At 41.8% G+C, this 16796-nt stretch overlaps 2 protein-coding genes across 7 annotated transcripts in view; one reads left to right on the plus strand and one right to left on the minus strand.

Moving 5' to 3' along the window:
• Positions 1-10699, minus strand: part of scn8aa (sodium channel, voltage gated, type VIII, alpha subunit a) — a 49932-nt gene extending 39233 nt beyond the window's left edge. For 2 of the 6 annotated variants that reach the window (XM_063463054.1, XM_063463049.1), the window contains exons 1-5: positions 10401-10699; positions 7398-7731; positions 2829-2947; positions 1295-1384; positions 678-806 (exon numbers count right to left, since the gene is read on the minus strand). In XM_063463054.1, the coding sequence (XP_063319124.1) occupies positions 678-806; positions 1295-1384; positions 2829-2947; positions 7398-7676 (617 nt within the window). In that variant the 5' untranslated portion in view covers positions 7677-7731; positions 10401-10699. Of the gene's footprint in view, positions 1-49; positions 142-677; positions 807-1294; positions 1385-2828; positions 2948-7397; positions 7732-9865; positions 9883-9922; positions 10315-10400 lie in introns of those variants that run through there. The other 4 variants (XM_063463051.1, XM_063463055.1, XM_063463052.1 and 1 more) reach the window with 4 other exon arrangements.
• On the plus strand, positions 8926-16472 carry LOC134617961 (transmembrane protease serine 12). Its single transcript, XM_063463056.1, has 5 exons — positions 8926-8998; positions 12499-12682; positions 13090-13367; positions 15242-15384; positions 15491-16472. Exons 3-5 carry the CDS (start codon positions 13187-13189, stop codon positions 15728-15730), a joined length of 564 nt encoding a protein of 187 aa, XP_063319126.1. The 5' UTR covers positions 8926-8998; positions 12499-12682; positions 13090-13186; the 3' UTR covers positions 15731-16472.
• The last annotated feature ends 324 nt before the right edge of the window (positions 16473-16796 follow it).

Below are 16796 nucleotides of genomic sequence, written 5' to 3' on the forward strand. Positions count from 1 at the left end.
CGACCCCGCCCCACTGTCCCCAACCCCACCCCGCACCATCCTGTCTTACCTGGAATTACAGAAATAGTTTTCAATGCCCTCAACACCCTGAACGTGCGCAGAGCTGAGACATTGCCTAGGTTTACAAACTCTGTTATATACCTGCAGGATCAAACCACAGTTACAACAGCTTATTATTTACATGCAGATAAAAGGTGAAAAGATAAATTCAGACAAAGATGAGCTTTATGACATTTTGTATGATGGTCTTTTTTGGGGGGAGGGGTGGGGGCTGTATTTGCTCATATGGAAATAAGTAAACTAGGTGACTTATAGTCGCTGGGAAGACACTGAGCATTAAATTGGATTTTGCAGGTTCCTGACGACTGAGAGAGAAAATGTGAATGACAAGAGTTGGATGGCGAGAGGGAGATGAATCAGACTAAATGACAGTGAGATGTGGGTGTTGTCAAGGAGGCCGAGCAGTGTCAGATGGAGATCTTCGATTCCCAAAGAGAAAACCAGAGAAGTCTCGGCTCAAATGAGGAAACACAGAAGACGGGTTATCAGATAGGAAACAGGCAAAAAGATAATAACTAAAACATCAGTTTACTTTAACCCAACCCAAATACACAACGTATTTGTGTCCAATTTAACGTCCTATTTACTCAGAGCTCAATCGAAATTAAAATACTTACGCCATCGAAATGACCATGAAATCCAGCCAGTTCCATGGATCTCTTAGGAATGTAAACCCATCTATACAGAAGCCTCGCGCAGTGATCTTTACAAGAGACTCAAACGTATAAATTCCCGTGAACGTGTACCTGAAAGACAAAGCGTTGACAGAATCAGTTCACCGCGCTGGATCAAAGCTCGCTCATTTCTAAGTGCCTGCACCTTCATTAACTGTTAAAACACCCAGGAAATGCCGACGTTAGATAAAATTAGAATCATACAAAATCAGATAAAACACTTTTCTGTCGGTCTAATATTTTACTATAATGTTGCTTCATTACATTTGAGCCACACAAATTTCCAGAAAACAGAGGTTTTCAAATACACTGCGATGGTGTCCAGAGGCAAAATTACAAATAGTGTCCTGTAGCATATAGCCCCATCAGTGTTTAATTCTAAAATCTTGATTCTTGTGTGAAAAATATATAGTATGGTTATTGTTCAGAGGGTTTAAAGAGAAAATTCCAAATTTAAAATTTCACAGAATTTGACTGTGACTCAGATGTAGTGCCAACATTGGGACACAAACTGTTATCACCCATTTATATAACTATGAAAACAGATAAAGTGTACTTACTCTACTTGTTTTGACCACTCAGGAGGATCGCTAAAGGTCATGAATATACAGTTGGTCAAAATAGTACACATAATGATCATGCTGAAAAGAGTGAGGAGCATGTTAAGGAAAACGCAGACTGTAGTTGTAATCACATACATCATCAAGCCTCTGTGACATTGTAAAACATAAGAATAAAAAATACGGCTTGCAGTAGGTAATGTATGGCCTACAGTCGAGTACGCATAAACAGCCAGCAATATTTAAACAGTTAAAGTCAAGACATGAACTCAAAGCACTTAACTGAAGGTGGTTAAATGTAGCCACTACTATAAAGGCTATTAAATATTTAAACAGTATATATTTAGGGGAAATGCAAAACTACAGTACATTTTAAAGGTGCAAAGCTTTCAGTGCAGAGAGGCTGACACTCAAAGGAAACCAGGGAAACTTCAGACTTGGCTTTAAATGCCTGCAGAACTCAGTATTAATTGTGCCTTGAAATATTTGAACAATATGTCTGTACAGCATTAACCAGCAGTTGCAAAGACCTACACAGTGCACTATACACAAATGTAGATTTATTTTGGCAGGAGGTGGGCAAAATAAAATGCCACTCACATTACTGCTTTTCTGTTTTATTTTACTTACTTTTTATATATATATATATATCTATAAAAATAATTAATTTGTGCCTAAACTGGAAAACCTTTAATTATGCACCTGGCCTCATTTAGTATATATGCACAGATCTTTAAATAAACCATGTGTATCTGCGGGCACCACTAACTCACAGGTTGCATTGCTGCAGGAAGGAGGCGCAGTGGGGGTCCACACAGCCAAAGTGTGTTTTGTTGTGTAGAAGATGAAAACCTTCTGCTTCATTTTTAAACCAGATGCCCAAACAGTTGTGTGTCACATGACACACAGCTGGCTCACTTCCCTTAACTTGTGCAAATAGATAAGATAAAACAAGTCAAATAAAATATATTTCAAAAAGGCAAAAAATTATACTTTGGAATAAATTTTGCTTTCATAATACTCATGTCTGTTTTAATATTACATTTTAATAATCACTGATATGTGTTGTGTATACCATGCCAAATTTGATGCAACTTATAAATGTTTTGACTTTTACAGATGGACAGATTTGCACATAAAATATTAACATACAACTCTGATCAGCTGAGGTCCTAAAACAAGTTTCCTTTTATGTCTTTAACGGTGCTTCAAATAGAGAGGGGTGCATCCTCCAACTGTTCATTCTGGATTCTTAGATAATGCACCGATAATGTGCTTACCGAAGAGGTCTACCTTGGCTTACTGTTAAGGATGACTCATCATTTGTGCTAGCCTATCCCTTCAGTGATAAAATGGCTACTGCATGGCGTCCTGTGCTCTTTCTTGACTGTAACAAACCGACTCTCTCCTGTACCTCCACTCACAGGAAACGTCGATAGCAGCACGAGCAGAAAGACAGAACACATCATGAATAATACACGTAAACAGGAAACCTTTTCAGTCCCAGCAGTTTAGACACCATTTCAAAGGATATGAATGTATCAAAATTTTAATAGCTAATCGCCTAACCGGATTAAAAGGACTTATTAAGTACAAGGCAGGTGTGGCACTAAAACGGAAGATTGTCTTCCCTTTATTTAGCACTATAAATGTCTGTGGAGAGAAGAAACAGAGAGAGAGAGAGAGAGACAGTTAACAATCAGAAAGATTATAAATAGACAAAGAACAATAGCAAGGAATATTTAAAAACGTATATGTCATCCTATTTGAAACATTGTGAAAACATTTTCTGCAAGGCATACACGGCTAGTATGCGGACGATAAATAAACAACGTGCATTTGGTCATTTAAGTAAAATGCTGCTTTTAAACAAATGCAAATAAAGTGAGAACTGCTGGCAGGATGACTGTGTGTTGTCCCAGACTCTCAGTGCTGCACCGCCCACTGTGGCATCTTTAAGGGGAAGGAAACGGGCAAAACCGAGAGGAGCTTGCAAGCCACTTTCTGTGGATAACCTCATAATTGTTTAAATAAAACATGGCGATTTGCATGAAACATTCATGGAACTGTGCATTTGCACAAGTGATATGGGGCCCTTGTGCTTTTAACAAGGCATCTCTCACTCCACGTTAAGCCTCTGAAGAGACACCGACAGTGGAGTCAGGAGGTAGGGAGAGGAGGAGGAAAGAGGAGAAGCGGGGCGGATGGGTGGGGAGGTGGGAAGCAAGGCGCCTCACGGCGGTGGCGTCACATGACCGCGTGTATTTTGTGCGTTTTGGACAGAAATAAGGTGCGTGCCTGAGTTCTTACTATAACATAAACGTCTGAAAAAAACAAAATGACGAACGCGTCCACTTACAAATAAGACGGATCACCCCTGATGTCAATATTACCTCGATGAAGGGAGACGTCAGCACAGTTTCAAATGACTGGACCCACTTCCTTCCTCCAACCTTCCTCTCTTATTATAATTATAGGTCAGAGCAGCATCTCCCTCATCATTAACACTGTCATCTACCAGTCAAGACAATCACACGCTTGGAAATGTCCCATCATGACATTTCTCTTAAACACAGCCATCATGCACATATGCAGGGTACACATCCATGACTCACAAACAAATGCATAATTACACACATCACATACAGCAGCAGCACCACAGCACAATCAATAACCACCACTGTTACCCTGACACACATGTACTCCACAGCTATCCATGAAGCGCTTTTCTTTTTTGGTAACGCATGACAAAAGTGCTGCTGCAAAGCTACTGAAAATTTCATAATCTAGAGCTGAGCGAGGAGGAGAGGCAGAGAAGGCGGGGGGGTGGAGAGCGAGTGAAGCAGGCAGGCAGGGAGCAACTGTGGCAACAGCAGGCTGAGGAGAAGCAGGGCACGAGGAGCCAGAACGGGGAAGCTGGGCAGAAGACGAAGAAGAGGACGGGAGGGAGGGGGGATGGGTGGGAGAGAGAAACCAAGAGAGCGAGAGAGAGAGCGGCTTCGACACAGAAGCTCGATCCAGCAGGCAGGGCTGCAGCATCTGCATCCGTGAGGGCCTCAACAGCCATTCAGCGACCCTTCCTTTTTTTGACCCTTGTGGCAAGCAATAAATGGGCTGCGTTTATGGCGCCTTTAGCCCGAAAGCCCCACAGTCACAGAGACATTAATATATGAATGCTATAAGGCCTTCCTATGAGATGCCCATGCATTCCTTGCCGTGATTTCGCCCTGTTTATGCCATTTGGTGTGCAAAAAAATATCTTTTTGCATTGTCTCTAGAGGCATGCTGAAATATTCCTGACAATGTTATTAAAATAGATGAAAATTAAACCATTATGGACTGTAAGGTAATATTACTGTAAACATCTTTAACCAGTCCACACAAGACAAAATGCTGCTTTTTCTCTGATATACATCCACTGATATGATGGGGCAAAGAACTCGTGACAGGGGTGACTTCAGTTATCTTATTTTTGAGACGCTTTGCTCTGTCTGTGGCAGATCTTTGTCCTCAGCAAAACATGTTTTGGTTATTTTGGCTGCAGCATGAAGGACAGCAAATGTGCTCATGCATCCTTGCACATGTTGTCCGTTTCATCTCTGTCCTCTCTTCATCTCTCCCTCCCTCCCTTCCTTCTATGTCCTCTCCTTGAAATCTTTCACCGGCCTTGAACAGTGATGCCAACCACGACCCAGCCTAGCTCAGCTCAGCGTGGCACAGCTCTGCTCGGGCCACCAACCAGGCGGGGAGGGCCGTTGCTGCGTCATCACCTAGCCAGCCTCCCGGCCTTCTGTCTCAGCTATAAGATGGCCTAAAAGAGCCACGAATCTAGATTTATCTGGAAGATGAGGAGCAACCTTCCTTTACATATATTCCCCCTCATCTTTCTGCACCTCCTTCCTGCAAGGGAGCTATCCAGATGCAACCTGCCACCTCTCAAATGACAAAGACACACAAGGCAAACGTTCTCCCATCAAGGTCACCACCTGATCTGGTGTCACTGCAGCATCGGCTCCCTTTGGTATCAGAATGACACTAGATTAGGGGCCATAATTAGATTTGCCTGAAGCCAAGAAGCAAAGACAAGAAGCAAGAGCACAAGCGAGGCTACACGGCTCACGCGCATGTGTGTCATTAATATGGAACATGTGGGGGGAAATAGACAGGTGAGCTGCATGTAAGCAAGTGAACAATCAACAGTGCCATGGATCCCTGGACATGTTTGCCACGTGTCATCTGAATCGTGTCTCCTCCTTGTGCGCCGGACTGGTGCGTTACATAACAGTCAGCGTGCACGGTGTAAAGACAGAGAGGTATAACACGGAAACAGACGGAGAGGAACGCTGATGCTGATGCTGTGCAGCCTAACGCACACATGCACAATATCTAAACAAATCTGTTCAGGTAACGACGATGACTAAACACGGCATTACCCTCCTGTTTTGTCAGGTAGGGTTTGCTATATTTTGAGATACTCTGTGTGGACCAAGGTTTACACAACGCTGTTGTCAAAACGTGCAGCAGTTTTGAAATGAATATATGATCAAAGGAGACCATCTTGAACAAAAATGCCAATTTTGTTATATAACTTTTTTTTTTACTATAAATAGACAACAAACAATGTTACCATGGTAGAAGGTTTTAGCCTTCACTGCTCAGTCCTATTATGAACACACGAGCATTGAACTCACCACAGTACACCTTGCATTTGCACTGATGCTTAAGGAAAGGAAAGAACAGCCATTTTATGATCAATTATTCTCGCACTCCTACGAGTAAAAATGTAGAACTCTTAGAAGCATCTTTAGCTCTACAGCTTTCCATAATACAGTTTCTTTATAGTTTTCAACTTTCCTGAGCCTCTAATTCTCCCTTTTTCAATATCTGCAAGGCCTGTCTTCTGTTCTTTAAGTTCGGAGGCTTTTGTACAACAAAAACAGTTGAGTGAAACAAATGCAGTCTCCAGCAGTTTAGGCTAACAGGTGCACATTAAAAGACTGTCAAGGTCATCTGTTTGTCCTCACACTGAGGACGACCAGACGTCAGACGTGACAGAAACCCCAGAGAGACACGTGTCTCCTTTAAGACAACCAGAGTCCTCTCAGCCTGCTGCTGCTTCTCTCTCCTGCCACAGATTAATTTTTCAACAATTAGGAAAGTCTGTCATGTGGAACAACGGTCTTTCAACAGTAACTGCTTCTGACCTTTTCCCCAAAGCCCTGTGAGCACATTGGAGATACAGCAACGGCCCACTCAACAGCTCGAGAGCTCGGCTCCAACACTCCCCAAAGGTCTTCGAGGAGGAAAACGTAATTACCTCCTGCAGCCTAATTATAAAATTAAAAATAACTGTAAACATAGCACCCCTGAAAGTCAAGTGTCAAAAAAACCCTAAAAAAAACCCACAGTGACTCTGCTGTCTGCGTAATTTCCGGTCATAACTTGTGACTCACTTCAACATAATGAAGTTTCTTATCTACTGAATGCTGTCCAAACCAGTTATGTACTAAAATTATGAATGTCTGAGTTTATCTGATGTAACACAACATCAGAGGGATAACAACACAATCACAATGTCTCAGGTTAAAATTTACTATAACCACTACAGTCAGATGCTACAACTATTTCTTCCAGATGCCATGCAAGCGTTGGATTTTTGTTTTAAACTGAGCTCAACTGATCACAATCAAATCTCTCAATATGAAAAAAAAACATTGAAAAAAAATCAAAAGAAAAGTGTTTTATGAAAAAAAGAGTGCAAACACAAATCAGGCCATGCACAAGGATGGAAAGATAACAGTGATGTAACAGGGTCACATTTTCACTTGCCAAATGCAATATTAAAGGTTTTTGGGAGGAATATTTTGAGCATTTTGGAAGCCTGAGAGCGAGGGACAAACACCAGAAACATTGCACTGCACCAATATTTGCAGCAATGAGAGTCAGATACTTTGTTTTAGAATAAAGCCAGCACTCAATTTGACTAAAATCATTGTTGTGTGTTTGTGTGTGTGTGTGTGTGTGTGTGTGTGTGTGTGTGTGTGTGTGTGTGTGTGTGTGTGTGTGTGTGTGTGTGTGTGTGTGTGTGTCTGTGAATACTCACTTTTTGAGTATTCACGTAGAATGGGTCCAGATCCTCCAGTGGTACCGCCACCATTCCCTTAGGGATGTCCCCATAGATGTAGGGCAGGCTCTTCCCAGCCTCCAGGTCGCTGTTGGGTTTGGGCTTGTTCTCGTCATCGTCGTCGCGGTAGCTGCTGTCCTGCTTGGGTGGCTTTTTGTTCTTCTCCTCTTGGATGCGCTGCTCAAGGACCGCCAAAGATTCTGGAGTAAACTTCTTGAAGCTGTCAGGTCCTGGCGGTGCAAGAAGGGGTGCGGCCATGTTTTCATCCTGCAGCTACTTAGTCTTTAGGTTTGTACCATCCACGGTAGCAGCTCTGCAGGGGGGGAGGGGGATAGAACATGAAATGACATACAACAAAAATGGTGGCCTGAAATTAACAGTTAGCTGGGTGCCCATTTAAAAAGATTGCAGAAAACGGAGACAATAAAGCTGCAAAATGTTATTTTATGCAACAAAAAAACAAGAAAATGTTGAGATCTTGTAAAGTTAAATAAGTATTTGCAGGCTAAGAGATCTCCTCCATCTACTTTATCTCCATTAAGGAAGTGAGCTGAAGAGAACCATTAACAGACATTTGTTAAATTATCCTCTGAAGCAGCAGAGTGTGTGGTTGACTTAAATAAAGAGAATATTTCAGATAAGAGTGTTAAAGAGCAACGCATAATGCTTATTCTCATAAGATGGGGGAAATATCAGATAATATACTGAGGAAGCCTCTTAGATGAGAGGTTTTCACAAGCCTAAAGAAGCCCAGTTGCATTCTTATTTCAAGCTTTCCAGTCAACCATGACCTGGATGACTGTGAACGTTTATATAAAAACCTGCATATTCAGTCATTTCCAACCTTTGAGGAGCTGTTTTACCAAAAAAGAACTCCAAACCAGTGGTATATGCTTCAGTTGATGAATATGGTCAGTTTTGCCATTTCACCTCAGGTTGTATGTTTTTTATTGGTTACATATATTTGCGTTGCCATGGCAAATCAGATGTTGCACAGGTTAACAAACAAAATAAATATTAAAGAAGATGTATTTTATAATTAATTGAATGAAGATCAAGTTCCATCTGCACAAAAAATCAAACCACAGGTTTAAAAATCTCACCCCTCATGACTCTGTCAAACAAAAAGGCTGAGAAAAAAAGACCTTACAGTAAAGGCTTTCTCCAAAACGCAAAGAGGGTAACATGACAAATGTTCAAGCTGCAGGAACACCGGGCAGTGCTGAAGCAAAGAGGAAGGAGCTGAAATTAGAGTTCAGTTAAGCCAGACTTGAAAAATTAACGAAATCATTAGAATTTTTGGAGGATTTCTAAAACATCACCCTCCCCTCTCTTCGCCCTGTGTTTCACCTGCTGCTGCAGCGCAAAATCATTTCATTTCAACAGGAGCAAGGTGTCTGCAGCCTGAACAGGACAGGCGGCCATATTTGAGTCAGCGGGCCCCGTCACTTCCCTGCCTCCCTCTTACATAACAGCCTCTAATTGAAATGCTCGACGCGTTAAAACCGGCATCACACGGGAAAGACTCCACTCTGCGTGTCCCGACACTAGGTGGAAAAAGCACAGGAGACGTGAAGCAGGTGAGGCGAGAGGTCTGTTTTAAAATGGACACCAGAACCTCGGAGCCTTCTGCTGCGAGGCTGGCGCTGTCCGCTTCAGCACTGCACGAGCTCATATTCATACACGTGCGCGCGCACGTGAGTGCCTACAAAAAAGGTGCGGGGGGTGCACACAACCCTCCGTTCTTTTCTTTTTTCTTTTTCTTCCCCGACACCTTCAGGCCTGTAGTTTATCCTTCAAATCTCCTCAATTATTAAGTCGTGGTGGCAACACTCGTCTCGTTATCAGTCCCATCGGCTGCTACATCTAAGCCTAGCAGTGCGATCAGTGTCACACAGAAACGGAGAACATTCTGGCATCTTCGCGGTCAATTCAACTTGTTTCCTAAAGGTTTGAATTAGAGAGCCACTGCGTTTCCAATCTATTCCTGTGCTGAGCTTCACAGGGAAGCTGTGGGTTATACTGCGCAGTGAAGTGGCCCGCTACAACCAAATTGGCCAAAGCTGTATTGCTGCAGTGGGAGGTTTACATGTTAAAAATTGTCACGCTGAGGTAAGCGCAACCGTGGATCAAAGTCACGAGTGTGGTGTCGATGTAAAAATAACAATCAGGTACATTTTGTCCTCCCTGTGAAACAGCAAACATGGTTTTGTTTTTCTTGGGTTTTTTTTTTTTTTTTTGTCTTCTCAGGGATGTTCTGTGCGTTTTTGCGCGTTGTCTTCAAGGATCTGCACCACACCCGTGAAGCCATGTCGACTGCCAAATCAATAAGGCTCTATCTGTGCACAAAATAACCCAGGCTGCGAAGCTAAAAGTAACACAGTCTGCACCACGGCGTTAAACACGACGATTAGAAAACAGCAATGCTCATGTCACGCCAAAATCACCTGGAGGAATGCAAATTTCCCGTCTGCCGGTGATGGAAAGAAGATCGGGCTACTTACATAGCATCAACCCCTTCTTGAAGCCTTGTGGGGTTTCAAGTGCAACATCCTTTAGTCCGGAGGATATAAAGAAAAAAGCCCAAATTAAAAATAAAAACCTACAAAGTTTTCTGGGCTTCGAAGAAGTCAGACGGCGCCCTGCCTGAAGCCTAACCTATGAGACATTTTCTCCTCCCTCCCCTGTTTTCTAATCAGTACCTCCGATGCTCGGTGAAATGGTTAATCTGATAAATTCCGACAACAACTGGCTGTTAAATATATTTCCCCCCCTCTTCGCACTGGTCCAGCCGGTAGATGCCCATCGAGCGCAGACACCCTGTTTCGTCGCGCTCGCTCCCCCAAAAAAAGATGCGGGGCAGTGTGCAGCTCTGCGACATTTAGGCTACGCAGGGATAGCCTACCGACGGAGAGAAAATCTGCCCTCACCTACCGAGGCGCGCCAGGCTTTCCCCAACGGTTACAAACGCAGGATACTCACTTCGTAAGCGTTACAATGAATCCAGAGAGCCGTTGCAGGACTGCAGATGTGAAAAAGCTTGGGGAGAAACTGCGGTTGTCGCCATATTGTTGCTGCTACCTTCCCCCTCAGCGCGAGCGGTTTTCCTGCATAATTGATGACTCTCAGCAGAATGTGAGGGAGTGTCGGAGAGCGCGTTTCGTAAAATCGTAAAGGTCATTTAGGCCCGCAGACTCCAAACCCCCCCAGTGAGCGCCTCACAGCACAGGATCAGGGATGATCCATGGTGAGAGACTGTGCGCAGAAAACACGCTCAAGGTTTTTCTGACAAAACGCATTGGCTCACTGTGTGAGCAGTGTGTGTGTGCAGTGTGTGTGTAGTGCAGGAATTTATCATGTCTAGGCATTCAAATAGGGGAGGCCACTACATGTCTGAGATATGGGAAGAAAATAATAGTTTCTTGAAAGACATTAAAGCTGATGAGTGTATGAAAAGGACAGTTACGCACACACGCGCGCGCGCGAACACACAACTAACGCCTTAATTGTTTCTCTTTCTCACATGTTACACATCAGTGTTATAAACATTTGTTCACTTATCGTCACATACTTGCAAATATATTATTTTAAGCCGATCACCTCATCTCCAAATGACTGTTTTCACTTACAGGCCTCCTCCAGCACTTCGCCCTTTAATAGCACAAATTTAAATGCAAATAGGCAGCTCTTAATCCGCTAACCTGCCCTCTGTCTTTTTGCTGTTATGTAATGGGCGCGCGCGCGTGTGTGTGTGCGAATCAATGCAAACGGAGCCTTAAAATAAATCAAGTGCATTCACATTTGTGTAGAGTAGCTGCTTTTCCGTTAAAACTTTTTTTTACGCACATCAAAAGAGCTGAACGAGCACCTGACGTCATCGGTGGTCGGAACAGTTTCTGTTTGCGATCAAAAATACACACATATATATTTATATATACATTTATGAAGGAAAAGAGTTGAAACTAAATGGAGTTAAAAGGTCTTCTCCTGTGTCTGAACGTCTGCTATTTGACTGCATTATCCGCTTCGCCACCAAGTGAGTACAGGCAGAGGTTTTAGTGTTATTTCTTCTTTTCGTCCACTTTTTAGTAACGTATTCAGCCAGTTTTTGATTATCAGTAACATCAGAATCCCGTTTTGCGGTGTTTTTTTTGTTTGTTTTTAGCAAAGCCCCTCTTTCTTGGACCCGAGTGTTATTTAGGTGAAATTTTCTAATGAAATAATATAAGTTTTGTTTTGTTTTTTTAAACAGGTGTCTCACTTCAGCTTTTTGAGATGATGGCTACTATTGAGCAGCTTACTTTACTGGGTCCATGTGCTGACTGTGACTCAGCACTTTACCTGATAAACATTTTATTTGTGTTATGATATGATGACGTCTCAGTGATACACTCAGTTCACTTCCTCGTTGTTAATGTACTTTCTTTATTTCTTTACTAACAGAAAGATTAATTAGCACATCACCCGCAATTTTGCAGTTTAAGAAAAATTAAACCATTCACCCACTATTCACTATTATGTGTTATCACAAAAGCAAACAAAAACAAGTAATACTATTTTATTCAATTTTTTATATTTTATATATATTAGTTTGGTTTCTATCACCATTGCTGTCACCAAAACCTATATAATCACTTTTGGCTATTTTGGATGTTTGTTGCGCTTTGAAAATTATTCGGTAGCACTTTTTAGTACAGCTCGGCAAGAATGTGGTAATAGGGGGGTGATCAAGGAGAAACAAGCAGGTAACAATATGAAAATAGCAGGTTATTACCCCAGAAAGTTAATGTTGGATCCCTCTCAATAATCCAGTTAAGGGGATATTACTAGTATCCAAGTAATGTCCAAGTAATTAAGGTATGGTTAATGCCAACACGTATATGGTAATAGTATCCTAATATGTTAAAGCGTCAACCAGTACTACAATACTATTATGAGACTACTACCAATATGACCTGTATATTTGAGTGGTCAGTAACGCTAGAAAGGAGCTGTATAATTGTGTTTTTCACATTAAAATGAAAAACACATTTAAAGTTTACGTAAAAGTCAACTTAAAACCTTTTTTAATCTTTATTAGGTTGTGGGGAACGGCCTCTTTTTGGTCCTCCAGGTGCTTCTCGGATCGTGGGTGGCCGGGAGGCTCCCAAGGGGGCGTGGCCATGGCAGGTCAGCATCCAGATCCAATACAGGCACCACTGTGGTGGCACTATCCTCAGCAGCGTCTGGGTGCTCACTGCCACACACTGCTTCTACCATCACCTGTGAGTATCTTAAAAGTAACAGTTAGAGCACTTTACACAAACAATGGGGGAGGGGGGGGGGGGTGACTGAACAAGAACTGAAAAAGTGAAATAAAGCTTTTTAAAAGCTTTTGATAATGACAAAGCGGGACTTCTCGAGTACTAACCCGGTGAGGTGTTCGAACTTTTGCTTTGGACCTTTCCTATAAGATAAAATAATACACATGTTGCTCAAAATACATGCGTCATCTTTAATTTTAAGGCTTTTTAAAACTTGGGCCATCTTTTACTTACTGAGTAGAGTAACAGAAATTCCAGATCTTTACCGCAACTTTATTGGCGTGAAGGTAAACGCTGACAGAGAGAAGTTGTCTGCTTCCATTTATGTATATGTTTATGATTTTTTTACTCTTCTCTTTTGTGTCCAGATGGATCAGCCTAAGCAATTTTCGTGTGGTGGCAGGACTAAATACGCTATCTTCTCCGGGAAAATACGCCCAGGTCCGCTCCATCAGGGGAGTGAAAATGCACAATGATTACAATATTGTCACATCCGATAACGACGTGACGCTGTTGCTGCTCAGCTCGCCCTTTAAGTTCACCAACTACATCCAGCCTATTTGCCTTCCTGGTGATGTGATCCATGAGGCCATGCTCAACCTCAGCCACTGCTTCATCAGTGGATGGGGAAGCACCTATTACAAAGGTAGGAAAGGCCAGAGTTACTATTTTAAAATAAGAAAAATTAGTATTTAGTTTAGGGCAGGGATGTCAAACATAAGGTCTGGGGGCCAAAATTGGAGCCAATCTGGCCCGTTGGACAGTTTTGGAAAAAGTGAATGATACATTTTTGGACTTTTAAATGTATTTTTATAAGTTTTACAACTTTACATGCTGACAAAGACCACCAGCCACGCCCATTTATACATCAAAGGAGCTAAGTAACAGATAAACAAGTAAATGACAAAAAAGTTTGTTTTCCATTGTCTACTATAGAAATTTTGGTTCAACAAAAGAACATTTTTGACAATTAACAAAACCTGTTTGTTGTTTTTGTAAATACGGGAGAGTCTGCACAGTGAGATAGCAGAACTTTTTCTTCAGTTTTACACATTTATCAGGTAGAGAAACAGAGATTTACTACTGAAGATTTACTTTTTATCTTTTATTAACACATCTCAATGTGGGCTCTGCCAGCTCCTGGCAACACAAGTCAGATGAAAGGTTGAGAAAATGATTGAAATAGCTGAGTTTATTGATGTCAACCAAAGCATGCAAAAAGTGAAGGGGTTCTGAAGTATTTGCAGCTGTATTATCTGTATGTCCGGTGTTACATGTCATCCATGCAGCAGACAAACTTCTGATCATCAGGAAGTTTATTGTGAGAACAGGAAAAGTTTACAAACAGAACGATGAGAAATTTTGTTAAAGGTGAAATGAACTCCACTGGCAAGTTACTGCTGAACTTAACATCTACTTGACTATTATGTGGCTTTCAGTGCTGCCTTTCACAAGTTCTTATCAACAGAGGTAATGCACGTTGCTGAATGTTAGAGCTCGTCTTAACCCTGAAGCCTACCTCATAAGATGAAAACTAGAAAACTTGATGTTGTGAAGCTGGCATGTGTTGAATACCAAAAAGATTTGCCAGGGCAATTGAACTGGCTCTTGAAGATTCTCAAGAACATCTTGAGATCTTGAAGGCTGCTACTCAAAATACAGCCCGCTGGTTTTCAGAGGATTGTGTAGAAATCCAGAAACTTCTAGAAAGTCAGAACCAGCCTTCCTCACAGTAAAGACCAAAACGCAGAAAGAAAGAAGAAAGAAACACTTGGAGTTCCTGATGCTACAAAAAGAAGGAGAAGAATCGCAGATTCTGTCAGATAAGAACGACTCCCAAGGCTTGTTTGCTGCACTGAAGGCAAACTGTGGTATCCACATGATGTTACACCGGTAACATCTGACAGGAGATATGAAGGACACCACTGAGTGATGAAAGGAACGGTTTTAGAACCTCTTTAACACAACTTCAAGTCCCAGTTAGAGCTCGGCTGTGTATATCCATTTCAATGGATGAGCCATATAAAGCACTCAAGGAAACTAGGAAAGCTCAGGTATCAGGTCAGGCTCTTATATCTCTACAACACCCCCTGGAAACAGAAAAGATCACACTGAATAGGAAAGAATCAGTGAAACACCATATGTAGATCACTGGGGTGCACTCTGAAACCTGAGAAGTGCAGAATTGTCAAATCAAGTGTTCATGCTGCGCAAGCTATTTGTTGACCAGGTTACAGTGCCTCACAAATAAGGTGGCACATCAGCTTCAAGTTGGGTGGTCACTCAGTGCAACAGATGTGGAAAACTGTCATTTCTAGGGCAGGTCGCACAAGTGTGGCTATCACAGTCTAATCTACAACTGAGTCACAATGGGCTGCTAGTGACCTGTTTTTGAATATATTATATAATGTAGATACTTAAAGCATGATTTTTTTTCCTCTGTTTTTAAATGTCGCTCTCACATTACGTCACATATATTAATAAAGTTTTTTCAAAGCATCTTTGGTGTGTGAACTGCAGGCCCGCTGATGAACAAACTGCAGGAAGCTGAGGTGGAGCTCATCGACAGACGAACATGTAACCGGGTCACCTGGTATAACGGCATCATCACTGAGAAGATGATCTGCGCAGGACTGGAGAGCGGAGCAGTCGACGCCTGTCAGGTGCTGATCCTTGGGTTTTGTTTTTGTTTTTATTTGGGTTTTTTATTAAGTCACTACGGGCTGGTTGAAATTAACTTCACGCCGCTGCTGTTTGTGTCTGCTTCAGGGTGACAGCGGGGGCCCGCTGCAGTGCTACAGCGAGAATCAGGATAGGTTTTATCTGGTTGGCGTGACGAGCTTCGGAGAGGAGTGTGGACTTCCTCATAAGCCTGGGGTGTACGCACGAGTCAGCGTTTTTTCAAAGTGGCTGACTGCGAGTCAGACAGCGGTAGCAGCATCTGCTGTCCACAGAGCGAGCACGGGAGTCATCGCAGCTCTGCTCGGTGCTGCTTTGACGCTGCTCTGAAACATCCAGACTGGCAGCAATAAATATCCTAACTGAAGCAAACAGCTCTGAATGCCACACGCTTATTTTTTCATATACAGTTCATAACAACAACCCTGTTAGAGCTGTCAGAGCTTTTTTAAAGGCACAGGAGAGCCACATTTCTTATTCAGCAGCTTACTTTGAGTGATGGTGTAATTTGTTGTCAAGCCAGAAACACTCTGATTGTTTCACATGAGATATCTGTGTTTATTAATTTTCTTTATATAGCATGTAAATACAGACAGGCACATGTATGTGATGACATATGCTTTGTCTTAAAATGAGCTCACATTTTTTTAACACGTTGCTTTTGTTATCAGTAATAGAAGGAGGGTTAAGAAGTGCTAATAATGGATGGTTTTTATTTCTCTGCTGGAAGGAGTTGTTTCCTTTGGAGAGACGAGTCCATTAGAAATACAACAGCTGTAATATGACTCTGAAAGGCAGCTGCTTCCTTGGAATTCACTTTATTGCCGACATTTCCACAACAACTTATCTTGCTTAGCTTATCTCATAGAGTTTTTAAGCCACTCAGCAGAAGAGAGAAGAGCTTTTAAACTCCTGAGTGGGTACAAAAAAGATGTCAGAGCTTTTATTTATTAGGAAGACCAGCAGTTTCCCTTTTTTCCCCAATAAAAGCTTTAAAACATCCAGAAAAAACTTTATTAAGAGCGACAGATTGTATTAAGATGTTAAAAGGCTTAAGTTTAATTCCTGGATTAATGGCATGTCTGTAGGTGATTATATAAATGTATTAACAGCCTGATTTTAACTGATTAGCCTGATTTAGAGTTTCTAGATGGTGTTTTTAAGAAAGCTTTTCTTTTAAGAAACACATTTCCAGTGTCTAATAAAACTAAATTATTCTGTTTCAAAAGTCTAATTATTCTTGCATTAATATATAAAAAATAAATGAATAAAAAAGTAACTAAATACACAGCTTCTTCCTTTCTGATACTACTTTGTTACACTGCAATAGACCTAGACTGCTGGGGTCTTCCCATGATGCATTGTTTCTTTTTCACTTTCTTTGTGTTTCCACTCT

This window comes from Pelmatolapia mariae, linkage group LG20 (genome assembly GCF_036321145.2).
Source record: "Pelmatolapia mariae isolate MD_Pm_ZW linkage group LG20, Pm_UMD_F_2, whole genome shotgun sequence".
NCBI lineage: Eukaryota > Metazoa > Chordata > Actinopteri > Cichliformes > Cichlidae > Pelmatolapia > Pelmatolapia mariae.